Source organism: Venturia canescens, chromosome 1 (genome assembly GCF_019457755.1).
Source record: "Venturia canescens isolate UGA chromosome 1, ASM1945775v1, whole genome shotgun sequence".
NCBI classification, from domain to species: Eukaryota; Metazoa; Arthropoda; class Insecta; order Hymenoptera; family Ichneumonidae; genus Venturia; species Venturia canescens.
The window spans coordinates 35270812-35286909 of record NC_057421.1 but is presented as its reverse complement, the minus strand read 5'-3'; the positions used below and the strand labels follow the sequence as shown (position 1 = coordinate 35286909).

The 16098-nt window shown below is 37.7% G+C and overlaps 3 protein-coding genes across 6 annotated transcripts; all 3 read right to left on the bottom strand.

Moving 5' to 3' along the window:
- Positions 1–6532: 6532 nt before the first annotated feature.
- LOC122414501 (lipid storage droplets surface-binding protein 2-like) lies at positions 6533–10203 on the bottom strand. 4 transcript variants are annotated; one of them, XM_043425845.1, is made up of 5 exons: positions 9852–10197; positions 9215–9587; positions 8718–9003; positions 8321–8412; positions 6533–7528 (listed from the first exon to the last, which is right to left on the bottom strand). In XM_043425845.1, exons 2-5 carry the CDS (start codon positions 9545–9547, stop codon positions 7508–7510), a joined length of 732 nt encoding a protein of 243 aa, XP_043281780.1. In that variant the 5' UTR covers positions 9548–9587; positions 9852–10197; the 3' UTR covers positions 6533–7507. The 4 variants fall into 4 exon arrangements, with proteins under 4 accessions (XP_043281780.1, XP_043281791.1, XP_043281771.1 ...); XM_043425856.1 differs by lacking the exon at positions 8321–8412 and having other exon boundaries at positions 9852–10203; XM_043425836.1 differs by having other exon boundaries at positions 6533–8412; positions 9215–9539.
- Positions 10204–10749: 546 nt separating this feature from the next.
- Positions 10750–14036, bottom strand: LOC122414519 (lipid storage droplets surface-binding protein 2-like). Its single transcript, XM_043425871.1, has 4 exons — positions 13883–14036; positions 13006–13339; positions 11963–12212; positions 10750–11510 (listed from the first exon to the last, which is right to left on the bottom strand). Exons 2-4 carry the CDS (start codon positions 13318–13320, stop codon positions 11233–11235), a joined length of 843 nt encoding a protein of 280 aa, XP_043281806.1. The 5' UTR covers positions 13321–13339; positions 13883–14036; the 3' UTR covers positions 10750–11232.
- Positions 14037–14463: 427 nt separating this feature from the next.
- On the bottom strand, positions 14464–16088 carry LOC122414527 (lipid storage droplets surface-binding protein 2-like). The gene is made up of 3 exons (XM_043425883.1): positions 15777–16088; positions 15317–15563; positions 14464–14964 (listed from the first exon to the last, which is right to left on the bottom strand). The coding sequence occupies exons 1-3, from the start codon at positions 16086–16088 to the stop codon at positions 14708–14710; spliced, it is 816 nt and encodes a 271-aa protein (XP_043281818.1). The 3' UTR covers positions 14464–14707.
- Positions 16089–16098: the final 10 nt, after the last annotated feature.

The window sequence follows — 16098 nt, the reverse complement described above, 5'->3', positions numbered from 1 at the left end:
AGTACAAGTGATTATTTAGCTTGAATACGATCGTACTTGTCCGGCAATTTGACAATTGCCTCAAGGTTCCGGAACATGGCAGTACTTTGACGTCATCGAACCGCGATGCAAATTTTTCATTACTTTCGATCTTCGTTATAACCAAACAATCTCCTTCATGTTGACCGCACAATGAGTCTCTGTACGAAACCCATCGAGGTAAAAGCCTCGATTCTTTAAGCAAAGCCAAAATAGGAACAGCCCAAACAGGCTCTCAAGCACGGCTATAAACATCCGGAAACTTCAGACACATGAAATTGTTTTTTCTGCAGATACAAAAAGGGGGTGAAAGCGAAATTTCGTAACGTTCCAGTCCCGAAAGTATAAAATATGGTTGGTGCTCTACGCGAGGGAGAGTGCAAGAGAAAAGCTGCATCCCCGTGCAATCGAGGCTCCAAATATACGTACATTTAAGCACATAGATATAGGCGTGTGTCGATGATAAATATATATATAAATATATACGAGAGGATATGAAAATTCTATTCGATATGGTAATGTGGGGTTGGTTTGGTGAATATCGGGTGCACTTATAGGCAGTTGATATATACATACATATAAATACGTTTCTACCGAACGACATGGCTGTGCTTCACGTGGAAATATGCGCCAGATCCGCCCTTTTGAACCGCACCAATTTATGTATATATATTCATGCATTCACATTTCGCTGAGGTCGGTTTTCAGAGCTCCTATATACACCCTCGTTTCTGCAGTCGCGAAACGATTGTTTCTAGCAAGCCTGAGGCTTTTTCAACGAACCTCTTTGGCCCCGCACGTATCCTCTCTTGGACATTAGCATAAACCCCTAGGTTTTCCACCAGTTTTATCGGTATGTGGTGTATTTTCTATACAGCTCTGTATCACGTATACACAGACGCGAAGCTCACATATAAAAAAGTGTGTATAGCCAGTAGTCCGTGAATTCAAACGCGACAGCTGCTATTCCGCTTCCAGTGCATTAACCCTCCGCGTGTGTGAGAGAGTCTCCGTGAAAATGTGTGCGAGTGTCTGTTACACGCCGCTGGTGAAGCTATAGTACTTTGTATTTGGGAGACGCGAAAGCTGACAGCAAGTTCAGGAGAGATGGCGAGAGATTTTACGAGCTAAATATTTTGCATGATTTCACGTGTCACCGGCCACGCCGCATAATAACCACAGGTCCAAACGCATTTTAATTACACGCATTGCCACTGACAATATTTTAATAACAAGTCGTGTGGCTTTACGCTACTGTGCCTATTAAATTCACCATGTTTCTTCCCAAATTTCGTTATTGGAAAATATATATTTATTGTGGATTTATGGCTCTTAATAAGAGATTCGCTAAAAGGGATGATGAAAAGCTCGATGAGTTTGGAAACCCATCGAGCTTTTGGTGCACCTGGTGGGTACTACTTCAAAATTTTATGGAATCGAAATGATCTATTTTCTGTTTGAACGCATCGAGTTTTGAACGCAAGGACGAAATCACTTTAAATCGACAAGACTCGATGTCCAATTGAAATTACTACAAAATTCGACCATTTGTCTTTCCAGCTCAGCGCGTCTACGTGGCAGTGTCGACTCGCGGGGTTTCAATCTTTTGCGATTGCCATTCCAATGATTATTCTAAACTCTTAAGTTCTACTCAGTTATCAAGTAATTACGCATTAAAGCAGATTTCTTATGCCCGAAATGTATATATATGGAAACGGTATATGCTTATACACGTGACTTTAGTGATCAAATACTCGATAACTGTGTAGAAGAAAAATCATAAAAAATGCGTGTTGTCAAATTTGGCACCAAAGAATATGTTCACCGAATTTTATAAAATTCTGAACTTTTTGAAATTTTTTATGTTTTTAGCATGGCAACATTGTATCTCCTGTACCGAAACTCCTTAAGAGCATGGATCAGTCGACTAACCTCACCTTGAATTTTCGAAATGAAAATTCTCCGCTGTTGTTTGACTAATCAAAAAAAGGCTCTGTCAGCGGACGCGGAAAGATGGCAAAAATACGCTGACAAGGGCTTTTTTTTATTGATCAAACCGTGTCGCAGATATTCAATTTCAAAAATTGCAGCTATCTCTCTCGCGCTCACGGTGGCGAGATAGCGACTGATCCATGCTCTTAAGCTAAAATTGAAACAGCGAAAGCTCGCTCTACACTGTTCGTTCTAAAAGATTTCGGTGAAATTTTTCACAACTTTTCCAGTTCCTGACGATACACGGTAGCTAAAAAACCACCGCGCATTATGCAATTTTATTAGATCTACTAAATTTTACAGCGATTGGAAATGTGAAATTCATTGTGAATTGTTTAATCAGTGTGGATTCTGGTGATTCCATTGCTCGCCCTAAAAAACATATTTCACATGCGAACATTTCTGGGCAATCACTAAAAAATATTATTCACGAACGCCGCATTGAATGCTACGCAACAAAACTACCTTAATAACTCATTCATCGGTATAGAACATGTCAAAAAACATATTAATTTTTCATACATTCCATTAATACGTTCCAGCGAGCTTTTTCTCCGTGAGCATGAAAAAAATGCATCTGGCATGTTTCATTCGCAGGAGCGGCCTTCCCGAGCGTTATTACCGGAGGAAGAATAGAAAAAGTTTGTTGCTACGATTGGCAAACATTGTATACCGTTACTGGAGCGTAAATGTATCGCCGACCTTTTCACCAGAAATTTCTCTACCATCTTCCTGCAAAACTTTTGCCGCTCTCTCTCTCTCTCTCTCTCTCTCTCTATATATACTTATACATATAAGCCTGGTCCAAAAATGCATTTATCACCGTTGTTACACGGAGCGAAGTTTACCACCGAGCTTCCCGACGTAAGATATCTGTATATACAACATTTCGAAAGAGCCAGAACATTATAGGAGCAGCCTACAAATTATAGCATGCGCCAAGAGCACGAGCTCGCTACGAAACATTCCGTGGCACCGACCAGCAAACAACGTCGCTTTTCCATCTGTCCCTCTCTCTCTCTCTTCCCCGACCCTTCTGACTCCTATATCGGTCCTCTCCATCCTGAATTCTCGCAATTCTGTATCTAATATGGGGCACTTCTCCCGACTCCGACTAATTCGCATTATATTGGAAAGGCATAGCCTCCCATTTACTGGACACACGATGCTGTACACTTCCACCATGCTATATAATATCCATCCGCGGGCATAAGTATGTCTATCTATATACACTGATAAATACTTTGAAAGATAACCAGGACACGATCCAACGTCCGGTCACCCTTCCTCTCGTTATTTCCTCGTTACCACTCTCGTTATTGATTTCTCGTTCGAGCGCAGCTACCAACGGCGCTATTAACTGAAAAGAATTTAATAATGTACGAGAGAAAATAACGGCTTCGAGCGAAAAACACCGGAAAACACCGGAGCCCTTCGCTCTTTGAATTTTCCATTGAAATCTTCCCTTACGAATAGCTATCCGAAGAAAATTCCGATAATGATAGAAATATTGCTTACGGGATCGCCCGCTGGATTGTCAGAAAATCTTTGACTCTCGGCTGGCTTTCCGGACATTTTTTGCGAAGATATTTCGTGAATTTCTATTTTTATTTTTTCTTTTATTTATTTATTTATTTGTTTTTCAAATAAAGATCCTTATATGCGAATTCATGTTTCGCATCGAGGTAACAATTTTATTAAGGGTTTCTTCGCTTTTTTTCTTTTCTCAATTTCAACATCGTTCGCATTCGAAACGGCTAATTAAAATAGACTCCGTGTAGGAACTCCAATCAACCATTATCGTTCCTACTCCTGTCCTTCGCTTATGAGCTGTGACCGATGAGCGCTAACGAGCGTGACAGGATTAAGATGAAAAAGCTCTTCGTTATTAATTACGAATCCGGGATATTGCTAGTTCTGAGACCGGAAAGAGATCAGTTTACGTCAAACACGAAAGTGGAGGAATTCAACTTGATTGTAATTTTAATTTGCACCTGAGTCTAATAAAACTGGAAAGGTTGAAGGTCGTGTATATCAAATTGCACATTTGCGAATGGAACAGTTGCACAAGATTCTCGTTTCAAGGATTAATGAAATAAATATCGAAGATTATACGTGAATTATGCAGTTTGTTCACCGATTTTCTCGACCGGAAAAAAAACTTTTTGTATCACACCAAGTTCGAAGTAAAAAATCGCAAATTTCAACTCGAATTTGACTAAAAACAAAAACGCGAAAAAAACGTATGAAAAACAATGACTCAATCGGCCCCCGGAAACGGCCCTTAAACCCAACTCGAAACGATCCGATGAAATGACTATAATGATAATGATATTTTGAGAGATACAAAACTATCGCAATAACGCTTCGAACATCGGTCGCGTTGTTAACGTTTCTGAGAACTATTTAATAAATCTACTTAATGAAAATAGATTTTTTCAGACTCGCAACACGGTTCAGTCAGGCCATTCCGATTCATGTATTTTTGCTAGAAAAAATCCATCTTCGAATTGATTTGTACCGAAAATTTCCAATTAATGGAAATTTTGTCCCATTCCAGGAATGCAGATTCAATTAATCCCCATTGAGATATACGAACTAAAACAAAAGACAATAAATTTCATTTTTTTAAACAATTTCCAGAACTTCGTTGCTGTTGGACGTGAAAATAATACGGAGAAAAATTGATTGGAATCACAAAAGGTAGACGTTCAGCTTTTCATTGACGCATGCCATTGTCGACGCGAACCAAATACCTCCTCCGAGTTACGGGCATCGAAAGCTAATGGTGTGGTTTGGCTTTGACAAGTCATATGACTTGGTCAGAAATGTCGTTCAAAGAGCGCTCAAAACTCGAACAAAAACGGCCGGTACCATATTCCGCTTTCATTGGGAATGAAAAGAAATGGTTTTCCCGATTTTCGATATTCACCATATTCACCGAAATAGAGTTCCATAAAAATGAAATTTCGTTTGATGATCGTACCGTGAGCTTCGAGTTCGTAAAATGAAATAGACCGCAGGATTATTGAAAAAATATGTTCTACCAAAAAAAAATTATTATTCACTACTCATTTACCAAAAAAATAAAATCTGTGTTTTTTCGAAATAGACAGAGAATAGTTCTCCTTCGCTATCGTTATTGCCTATTCACAATGCGTCAAAACGAATCTGAGTTGTCACAGAAATGTTGAAGGAGCATGTCTGACATTAGGGAGCAGGCACAGCGAACCAATCAGAATCACGTTGGACAAAAGCTTTATAAAAAAGGCTTGTAAAAAAGGAATGAATTCCATTCGAAAGTTGAAAATGTCGAGTTGGAAAATCGTAATTTTCACGTTTCTTTTGTTGCAAAATATTTGGGCAAGCTCAAATTTTTTTTTATCCATATCAATCAGCCACGTTTTGTATAGCCACGAGGATGGTTTACACGAGAAAACGGGCGGAGTTGTTCGCTCTTCCATCACATCGTGCTATACGAAAAGCCAAACGATAAGATCTTTGCTTATGAGGCAGAGCTTATCTCCGGCCCTTGCTTCGTTGATCTTTCTCGAGGCACAGAAAGCTCGAGAGTTATTATACTCGTGGCAGACCCCTTTGTAATCCATTATAGTTTGTAAAATGATGCTGAAAACTTCGGGGATTCCCCGAGGCAACGTGGCAAGTTTTATATCTAGCTCTCTCAAACTCCACACCTTATCATTAAAAACACGTGACAAAATCCCACTTCCTTTACGATTCGTGCTGACCATGTTCGCACCATTTGATCCTATCCTTTCAGCCCGGAGGTTTTCTCTATGAAAACTCATGAAAAAAGTTTTTCCAGCATCGATTGGTTTTTCGCATAAGCAATCGGTGCCAATCTATTTTTATTCTACTCCTAATTTCACTTTCGGAAAAGTGTGCTAGACTGAACAATGAAAAATATAAATGAACCCATCTAGAGACTCTCGAGGAACAGTAAAATGCTCCGAATTATTCTTTATAGAACAAAACCAAAATTTTCTCTACGACAAAAATCTCGACGATGCAACGAAGCTTGAAACAGTAAATTCTCGTTAGTTTGCACATATTTACTTGTCTATAAGAAGAGGGCCTGACCCACATCAGCTCACCCATTAAATCGTGAAAATGACGTTCTTTTGTTTGCGAGGGATCTCTATATCTGTACCGTAACCGGACGCCATGTGACAAATTTCCCAAGAGCGAGAGCTCAGTTGAGAAAAATAACCCACCCTCGTTTCAAGGCCGTCATTTGCAGAACTGGCAGCCTTACCCTTATCTGCTTTTCCGCCCAGACTTTTATCCTGGCTCTGCGGAATGGATCTTGAAAAATGTTCATCGCTCGTTGTCCAGAAGACTCTTCACCGATTTTCTCTTATCAAACCCGTATTCAGCCTTCATATACATCTATACAAAACAGTGTTTCAGTTAAGGGCCAAGCCAAGTAGAAAAAGTGAACGAATTTATTGCTACGAACGACTCTGCTCTTTTTTTTAACTTCCACTCGACACCAACATAATTCATGACGAGTGAGTAGTTTCTCATTTATTTCAAGCCACTGAAAAATCTTCACACGTGAGAAAATCCACGATTACTGTACTCAGTTTAAACCTTTTTTCTCTATAAGCTACTTTCTTATGGTTAACGATTTGATATTTCCGTCATCCAACCACGAGATCATTCTTGTTCCGCAATATGACGCTGAAGTCTAACGAATTGATTTTAAAAAACTCTCCAACAATTCCAGTAACTCTCCAATTCTGTTACCTGCCTGATTTACAATTTTAATTTTTCAGTCTATACCAATGATTCGTGAAATAAAAAATTAGTAACTCCAAAAAATTGGTTGGACTCCAACGTTGCAAACTTCAGTGTCATTTCACAATATCGTTAAATTCAACCAAAATAATGTCATTAGTATATTTGTTTTATTGTAAACAAGATCAATAAGTCTTCAAAATATTAGTCATTCAATTTCATCAAAAATTGTCAAATCTTCGATAGGCGCACACACACACACACACACACACACATAAATCTAACATTTAATACATTTCTAAGTATCAAGGCTTTAAGTCACTCAGTAATGTAGAAATTTTATACGCCATTGGACTAGTTAATCAAACTCTTTTGTTTTGACTTTTCACATTTTTCGAGTAATATTGTGACGACTCGTCTGAGAACGTATTGTTAATGATAAAATAAGTGACTATATGGTGCAGTAATTAAAAAATAAAAAAAAATAGTAGCATTTGCATTGGTTTGCGCCAGTCCATCTCGACTCGTAAAACCCACTCCGGTTTTCTTTGTTTATATAATCCATTTCGATATTTCAAATTTCACTCAGTTCCGTAGAAAAGAGAACAAGAAAAAAATTTCATAAAATTTAATAGAAATTTGGAAATTTGAGTACAATGATAAAATCTGTCATTTGAATTTCTCGTTTCCGATTCTCCTTTCTCTTACGAACTGCTCGGGTATGAAGTTTCATCAGTTACCTTTGTTTTTCGAACCACTAAAAAAAAAAAATACACCATATTGAGTAAAGCGAAAAGGAACATAAATTTGTGAAATAAAAGGAATTTTGAAGTTTTTAATCTCGAAATAATAAAATTCAAAGAAAACCGTAGAGGGTTGCCATCGAAGTTGTGATAGTGGACGTAACATATTTCGTACGTACTAAAAATGTCGATACGATAGACGCCTTCACAATTGAACAGATTTTGCCATTTCTCTTTTTAATGAAAATCTTAGTCTTCAAAACTACTCTAGTTGCTACTGAGTTGATCTTTTGGTATTAATCATTCTACGAAGATTGATGCCTAAATTGTTGAGCACTTTAGCTTTACAAACATGTTAGAAAAAATCTACTTTGCAATGATTTTTTTTTTCAATTGCTTGACTTATTATAGAATATCACTTTTAAATATACACATTTCAGATCATAATACACACGACAGTATAAACTTATCGTATTCTAAGTAGGATTTAAAATTATGTTTTCGCAATTATTTGCATAGATTTTTCCCACATGCTTATAGATGAGACGTAAAGCTTCATAAAATCTGCTAAAATGTAAGGACGATTATCTCATTGACGATTTTCTTTATACATAAGGATATAAAACACAAAGTTATCACAAAGTATAAAATTGTTCCTTTCAGTATGCCGTAAAACAGTCGTTGATAAACTTAAGGATGAGATTAAGTGGTATTTCGAGAATCTTGATGACTCGTATTACTACGAGTACGTGAATTAATACAATGAGTATTTCGATTTTGTACATGTGTTGCAAACGATCCATTACCGCGAAATATATACGTCGTGTAGCTCTGCTCCCGAATTCGCTTAGTCTTATAATTGTGTGATGGAGATTGTCATGATCGCAGCATTGCATCTCTGTGAGCACAGAAAAGATAAAGTTTTCTTGAAAAATTAAATTTCTCCTTAGTTTCTGTGAAGTTGTAACGCATTGACCACCCATGAGAAAACTTTACATTGGGTCAAAAGTTTCCGCTCACAGCCGTAGATCATTTTTTCAAAATTATTATCAATGTAAAGAGTAAAAATAATGAATTAATGGTGAAATTAAATTACAGAATTTGTGATCTTTGACATGGTCAAGGTTTTTGCAATTCCTCTGTTATTAATGCAGTTTATTGTGTTGTAAAAACTTGAACATACTTCATGCGACAAGTACTTACCCTCAGCTTCGTAATTCTCGTCCTCAGCAGCCGGCAGGTATTTGTCAAGCATCAATTCAGCAAGTACCGTTGTATTATCGACAGTTCGCAAAATATTTATTCCAGTTTCAGTAGACATAACTTTGTCAGCCTGACGCCAGCTATAAACTCTGAGGTAATGGACCTTGTAGGACGTATGCAGTCTTATGATTTTAACTCTCTGTTCTGTTTCTTCTTTCAGATCCATGAAAGTCTGAACGGCTGGTCGAAGATGGTCAGTTACCAAAGATTTTGTACGGTCTAAAATCTTAAGAATGATCATTTTACTGAATTATTTTCCTGATTTGATTTGACAACTCGAGATGAGTCAGATACAAAAAACATATAAGAAACCACCATTTTTCAACACGCTTTTTGAAAATAATACTGTTGTGTTAAACAAGACTATTATGCTGTGCTCCATTTCATGTATTCTATTTGAAAATTGAGATAATTCCAAGATTATTTTGAAGTCTTACTTCTTTTGGTTCTTCCTTGATGATGGGGAGTTTAACCTCAACAAAATCCAAGCCCTGACAGAGCGTTTTGTCAAGATTATAAATGGGTCCCTCCATGAGCCGAGCAACTGGTAAAGTTCTTACAATAACTGCGCCAACGACATTTTCCATTGTATCAAAGGCCCAATTAATAAATACATTAGCACCTTTAACCTTGCCATAAGCTTTTGTTGATTTGTCCCAAAGATAACTGACACTCGGTATTCGAAGGGCTCTGTCGATAGATCGTATTTTAAACAACTCTTCAAACGATTCATTCTCCATGTTGTCGCAGCAACCAAAAATGCTGCACATATAGAATTTTTGTTTGTTCTGTCTGTGTTGATCTCCCAGTCTTAAAATAATATTTGCTTGTTATTTATGATCACACTCAGATTATGATTCGATTGATACAGATTTGAATTTATCCGAATTTATTTGTTTTCTACAATTATGCTGTAGTACATAACACTTGTAGTTCCAAGTTTCAAAATGCTATTAAAAATACATTTAAAAACTGACTGCCACGATGGAAGTTCGTGACGCAGCGAATTGTTGCGATCGAGCACAACGCCAAATTATGCATTCAAAAAAGTGGATCTCCGAAATTCGTACTTACAACTGTTCGATGAATCCAGATGTTATTATATATCTGCGCAAATATATATAAGCTGTTGTCCCGCTATCTATAAAACGAGCCGTACCTTGATCTCTGACTCATCGCGAAAACAAAATTTGTTTAATATTCCGTAGCACAATAATAAGATTCGATTTTTTTTAGCCGGGTGACTATACTATTTTCACTTTTGATGTACTCATTTTTCTTCTCATTTATGTGGTGGCGCGCAGTGTGTCACTCTTGCTGTTTCTTTTCTTTCAATGTTTGTGCTTGACTCTGGAGATTCCGAGTTGCATCGCCCTACGAGCTCTGCGAGCTGCGAGTACGTCACAACATAAATTGTTGATGAACATGAACGGAGCAGAAACAACATCAAGGTTATTAAAGTTACTAGGCTACTAGGTTACTAGTCACGTGTTCCTAACCTCAAATTTTCGAATTGAATGCGTGCGGCGAATGCATATATATGTATACGAGCCATGTTTGTGTATATAAGCGTATAAGTATACTGCCACGCGCCCTAAGCATGACGAAATAGAATCCTTGGAAGATTCTCGCATCTTATAGGGTGAAAAAATATAAAAATCCTCCAAAATAAAGGAGCACGATGATTCTTGGCATTTCTTGGTATCTCCAAACAGACAGTCAATTTCACATGGCAGTGCAAATATTCTAATATACTTTAGTTCACGAATGCATGGACACAGGAATTCGAATGGCAAAGGTACGTCGTCAATTGTCATTTTTGTTTAATAAAAATATTCATACATTTTGAGAACAGTCTGAAATCTAAAAGTAGACTATCACGGGTATCATATTATACCGCAGGCACCGCAGGAGAGCAGGGAGTTGGTCACGGTCGGTAAAAATCATTCGTCCAAGTTTTTACAGCATTTGCTACTTTTTTCGAGTATATATTTGATCGAATTCTTTTTCATGTATAATGTGCAACATCGTATAACGCGTATATATATTTTATATAAAAGTGGCTGTACCGCGGCTCTTATTGACCAAACTGACAGAAAAATTGAACGGTCATAAACTTTGTTACTTTTGGCAATGCTATATGGCTAATTTATATGTATTTACATTTCGTACAAAAAACGTTTGAATTTTATTGTTGTTTCGTTCACCGACTTGGATCGGCAGTCTCGAGCTCATAATTTTTTCCCAAATCTTGAATTTGATACATTAAAGCTGTCACAGAAAGTGGTGAGGAGATTAATACATGATTAATACATCGTACATAGTGCGTAAAAATATAGAAAATAAAATTTACTCATACATTATTTCTTTTGTAAATTTATAGAAAAAAGTGATTTTCTACTCTGTGATTATCAAGTGATGTTTGTCGTCATAATTGTCGATGTTGACACACTTTTTACTCTTTCTCTTCATCTTTCTTTTCGGAAGTTGGACTTGCCGCTAAATTACTCGTGACGTTACCGCTCTCTGTGATTTCTTTGTTGCCAATATTAAGAAAGTGTGTCAAATGAAGAATCGAAACGACACTCGAAATGTAGGCACCGACGTCCTCTTTTTTCAAAGTTTTCAACTGTGCGGATACTGAGTGGTAGACACGGTTCGCTGCTTTCGATGACAATTGTCCGACTGTTTGAACCGCATGAAGTACTTTGTTCTCGTCCGCCGATACAGGTGCTGTCGAAGCGAAAATATTCATCATAATCCATTAAATTTTTTATTGAATTAATCTTAATTAAAAAATAATAATTTAAAAAACCAAAAAAAAGTTTTTAAAAATCCACACAAAAATCCAAAAGAACGATTTTTCGATAAATAATTCGCACTTATCATTATTTCTATGCTGTTAAATGAATAATTAAAATCCTCCAAACCAAAAAATTTGTCGATGATTTCAGTTTTACTTTTTCGAAAACAGCTTTTAACATTTTTTTGCAAAACGTTATTCGATTTAACAAAGTTTTTCAAAAACAGAGAATATTGAGGCTGCTTTTGACCCCGGATATCGATTATCGTCTCGTGGACTTCAAGACATTGAAAATCATTCACGATTTTTATGAAAAATAATGACAAAAAATATCTTTAACAGTAAAACTGATAAATTAATGTATTTCGAAGTGATAAATTACCCGGAACCGCGTCCTCGTGCTCAACAGCAGGGAAATAATGATCGAGTAGTCTGTTGACGAGAACGCTCGTATTGTCGACTCCTTGAATAGCGAGGGACCCGTAATGTGTGCTCAAAATTTCGTTGGCTTTCGTAACGCTGATATCCTTAAGTGTCGTGGCTTGTTGAGCCGCTGATTCTTTCATGGAAACAAGTTTTTCGATGGTCGGCTGTAGGGACGTACTCATGACAGCTCTAGCCGCATCGTAAATCTGTAAATATTTGAACGGTCATACACGAGCTCGAACTTTGCTTCCAACTTCCTTGCAACGAGTTCACGATTTTATCAACCTGCTCGTGGCTTCGTAAAAAACGTTCGCGAAGTACGTGCTCGTTTATTTTGGAGATGCTTCGTATTACGACCTTTAACCCTAGAACGCATGACTGGGGTGTGAGCACACCCCACGCGAACTTCAAACTACGCTCCCGTCCTAACAAGCGACATTATCGACTGATTATCGACGGATTTTTTTTATATATAAATTCAATTGAAATTAGTTTTATCGTACATCATTCTTTTCGTTATAAAAAAACGAAGAAAATGGTGTAGGATAAAGTCAGTTTAGCATCGTAGGATCGGATTTATAAGCGGAAAAAGAGTGGGGTGCGTTCAAACCCCGGTCATGAGGTTGAGGATATGAAAAAAGGCACATGAGGTGTAGGGTTAATGTCGATCACTAATTATAAACCCACGAATTTTTTTTACCCTGCTGTCAGCTTTGATATCAAAAACCTTTGCTTGAAACTTCGTGATCCATGGTCGATTTACCATGGTTTTGTCATGATTCTAAATTCCAAATAAATGAGTTGTTCATTTGCTATTCAATTTGAGTTTCTCATGTATATGCAATATATAAAAAAAGTCTTGATTTTTCTCCATCAAAATTTGTATTCCATCAAAAAAAAAAAAAAAAAAATAAACTTTTCTCTTTGAGTAGAATTTGCAAATGAAAGAAATGTCAATTGTTGGATCGAATGAGGATGAATGTTTAAAGGGAAGTTCACCTGCTGCGGTGGCTCCTTAACGATCGGTACTTTCTTCTCAACGATGTCCAAGCCCTGACACAATTTTTGATCGACCGTATTTATCTGACCCTCGAATTTTTTAGCTATCGGTTGTGCTGTTGCAGTAGCATAGTGTAAGCCGGCCTCGGCATAGCTGAGAGCCCAATTGATCAACTGATGGGAATCCTTGAGATACGAATACGTTGATCCTGTTTTTTCGATCGCCGAGTGTACGACCGGTATGTTCTTAACACGATCGAGTACTTCTAGGTGCGGGCCGGTCGGCGTGGATGGACTTTGAGCTGGATCTGCCATTCTGCACTCGCGTTGCGATCTGATATTTGAAAAACAACGTTATGAAACATCAAATTCCACCTCAATTGCGCTTTTCATTTGTCAATTTCTCACGAATTTAGTGACTCATCGACTATGCGTTATTGGATGATGAAATCCCTCAAATTTTTACTTCTATCTTTTGCTACGTATCGATGATCCATTCACTGATTAAAAATAACAGCTTATCACATGGAACGACGACCTTTGGACTCGGTATTTCAAAAAGCTACCGATATAGACATTTGATGAAAATACCCCCCCCCCCCCCCCTTCATACACACATCATTCATGCATTCTTGGTTTTTTCAAATTAATAAAATTAAATAATTCGTTAATAGCACATTTTTCGTTTGAGGAACGCTTTGGAATACTGTCACAGCAGCTCATTTTTATCCACTGAAATTCCACCGCCCAATTATTATTAAATACTTCGAACAAAAAACTGAATAAAGACGAGAAAAGTTTCGAGTTGTTACACAGAAAGCCAAAAATCAGTTTTTCTTTGAAACGATCAAAAGATTTCAATCGAATGAATACTTACTTGTTTACTGGGTTAAAAAAATTCGTCGTAGTCGACGAGTATTTTTCGTTCGGACCGGTACACAATAATATTTCTCGCAGTGTCTTCGTTCAGTACGACAGACGGGGAAACACTGCTCGCTTTTATGCGTGTGCCGGAACACACGTAGCTCGAGCGATGAATCCGTTTACGAAAGTGGGGATAAACGCCAGGGCCGCACAGTCAGTTCATAATATTATTGACTTAGCTTTCGTCGCGACGTGCGACGTTGCGAAAAAAAGTTTGAATTGTAATCCTGGAACGTCCTTCCCTTAAAATTTCCAATTGTTCATAATTTATCGCTAAATTTTCAATCGAAAACGATTAGCACGGACAGACTGATGGAAGTACGAAATTAAAGCATTTAATCTGACGGAGCTTCCCTGCTGGAGACAGTTGAGGCATGCGCAATAGCTCGATCCAAACATACACAGCCTGACGTGGGGTTCATCGTCGTCGATTCTTCTAGAGAATTACTTCCCATAGTGCCGCTTATATATGACAAATTAAATAATTGTGGAGGCTCGTGACGCAAAAATGCGAAACTCTTGACCACGCAGACGTTAACGTGTAATGCAATTTTTATTACTTTTGCATAATTGTTCATACATGGAAAAAATGCTGTTTTTACACACGAAAAAAAATAATACTATTATTATATTATCGTAGTGATATAACCATCGATTAGAATCGATAAAAAGCTTCTCACATAAATAATTCGAGAGCGATTGGATCGAAACACTCAAAAATACTCGATTAACGTTAAACATAGAATACAAAATTCGGGAATTGTTTTCTTTTGATTTTTCAAGTGCTTCCACTCTTTTCTGCATCTTTTTTCTTAGGTGTTGTAAGAGATTGAACCTTCTGGTTAACAGCGTGCAGATATTGTGTTAACTGGAGAAACTGAACGATCGAATTCACGTATGTTTTCAAGCTCTCCTTGTTAATTGTTCGAAGATTTACTATCACGTTGCTGTACAAGCGTCGAGCTGTCTTGTTCGAGAGGCGGCCCACCGTTTGAAGAGTGTGCAGGAGCTTGTCTTCCTCCGACGATGTTGGAGCTTGAAAAGATTTCATTTTTCAACTTATCGTTTATACGATTCGCGTGAATTCACGTTGTCCACAAACACTAAAGTGTGTGATAAAAAAAAAAAAAAAAAAACTGTTTTTCTTATTCCAAACGGAAAAATTGTAATTGCAAGAAAAATCAGACTGTTTTGAGCGATAGCAAAATTCAGACTCTCGGTTTGATTTTTTTCCTCGACTTTTGATCAACGTGCTGAATTTACTTGATCTTTTTCTCGCGTAGTTTGGCCCACGGGGTCGCATGGATTCGTGGAAAATATCAATTTACTCAATAACGATCCCTCAAAGTGCATTCGTTGGTCAAACTTTATTTTTGTTTCCTGTTACCTGTCTCCTTCTCAGTTTCTGTCGCCGGGAAATACTTGTCGAGTAGATTATCAACAAGAGCAGCGGTATTGTCCAAACCATTTACGGCTGCTGTGCCGAAATGAGTACTGAGAATTTGGTTAGCTTTATTCCAGCTCGACGTCTTAAAATTCGCTGCTTGAGCGATTATCAGCTCATTGGCATACGCGATGGTCGAGACTGCGGGCCTCACCGTGTCCAGAGCCAACATGTATGCATTTTCCAGAATCTTTTTTCATGGAAGAAATTGAGTTAAAAAGCGTCGGTGCAACATCCGATCTGGACTTATATTTTTAGAGTTTCTTTGGAAATGGAAAATTTCGATGAGCCCATCGAACGAGAAGGAAGAAAAGATCGACTGGATTGGATGCACGAAGAAAAAATTAAACTGCTTTCAAAATCGTGATGAAAATTAGCGGACATTTTCAGTTGTGCGACTTGCCTGATTCGGAGTCTCTTTGACGATCGGCACTTTTTCCTCGATCTTGTCCAATCCGAGACAGAGCGTATTGTCAAAAAATTGTATGGAAGTCTCAAATTTTTTGGCTATCGGAACCGCCATAGGAACCGCGTGTTTCGTTGCAGTCGTGAGTGACGTTTCGGCAGAGGAAAGTACCCAATGGAACAGTTGATTTGAATCCTTGACTCGAGAATACGTCGAGGCTGACATAGCAAGTGCCAACTCGATAATTGGCAGTCCGAGCACTCTGTTGAATGCCTCTATTTGAGGCAATCCCACAACTTGTTCAACCATTTTTCAAGTC

What these genes read in the sequence shown, in the direction of transcription:
- LOC122414501 (XM_043425829.1), bottom strand. Translation starts at nt 9,547, where the DNA reads ATGTGCAGCATTTTTGGTTGCTGCGACAACATGGAGAATGAATCGTTT. An exon ending in TCAAGGAAGAACCAAAAGAA is followed by an intron (nt 9,004 to 9,214) that starts GTAAGACTTCAA and finishes ATCATTCTTAAG; the next exon opens with ATTTTAGACCGTACAAAATC. An exon ending in CGAGAATTACGAAGCTGAGG is followed by an intron (nt 8,413 to 8,717) that starts GTAAGTACTTGT and finishes CTGTGCTCACAG; the next exon opens with AGATGCAATGCTGCGATCAT.
- LOC122414519 (XM_043425871.1), bottom strand. Translation starts at nt 13,320, where the DNA reads ATGGCAGATCCAGCTCAAAGTCCATCCACGCCGACCGGCCCGCACCTA. An exon ending in TTAAGGAGCCACCGCAGCAG is followed by an intron (nt 12,213 to 13,005) that starts GTGAACTTCCCT and finishes AAATATTTACAG; the next exon opens with ATTTACGATGCGGCTAGAGC. An exon ending in GCACGAGGACGCGGTTCCGG is followed by an intron (nt 11,511 to 11,962) that starts GTAATTTATCAC and finishes TCGCTTCGACAG; the next exon opens with CACCTGTATCGGCGGACGAG.
- LOC122414527 (XM_043425883.1), bottom strand. Translation starts at nt 16,088, where the DNA reads ATGGTTGAACAAGTTGTGGGATTGCCTCAAATAGAGGCATTCAACAGA. An exon ending in TCAAAGAGACTCCGAATCAG is followed by an intron (nt 15,564 to 15,776) that starts GCAAGTCGCACA and finishes CCATGAAAAAAG; the next exon opens with ATTCTGGAAAATGCATACAT. An exon ending in AGAAACTGAGAAGGAGACAG is followed by an intron (nt 14,965 to 15,316) that starts GTAACAGGAAAC and finishes AATCTTTTCAAG; the next exon opens with CTCCAACATCGTCGGAGGAA.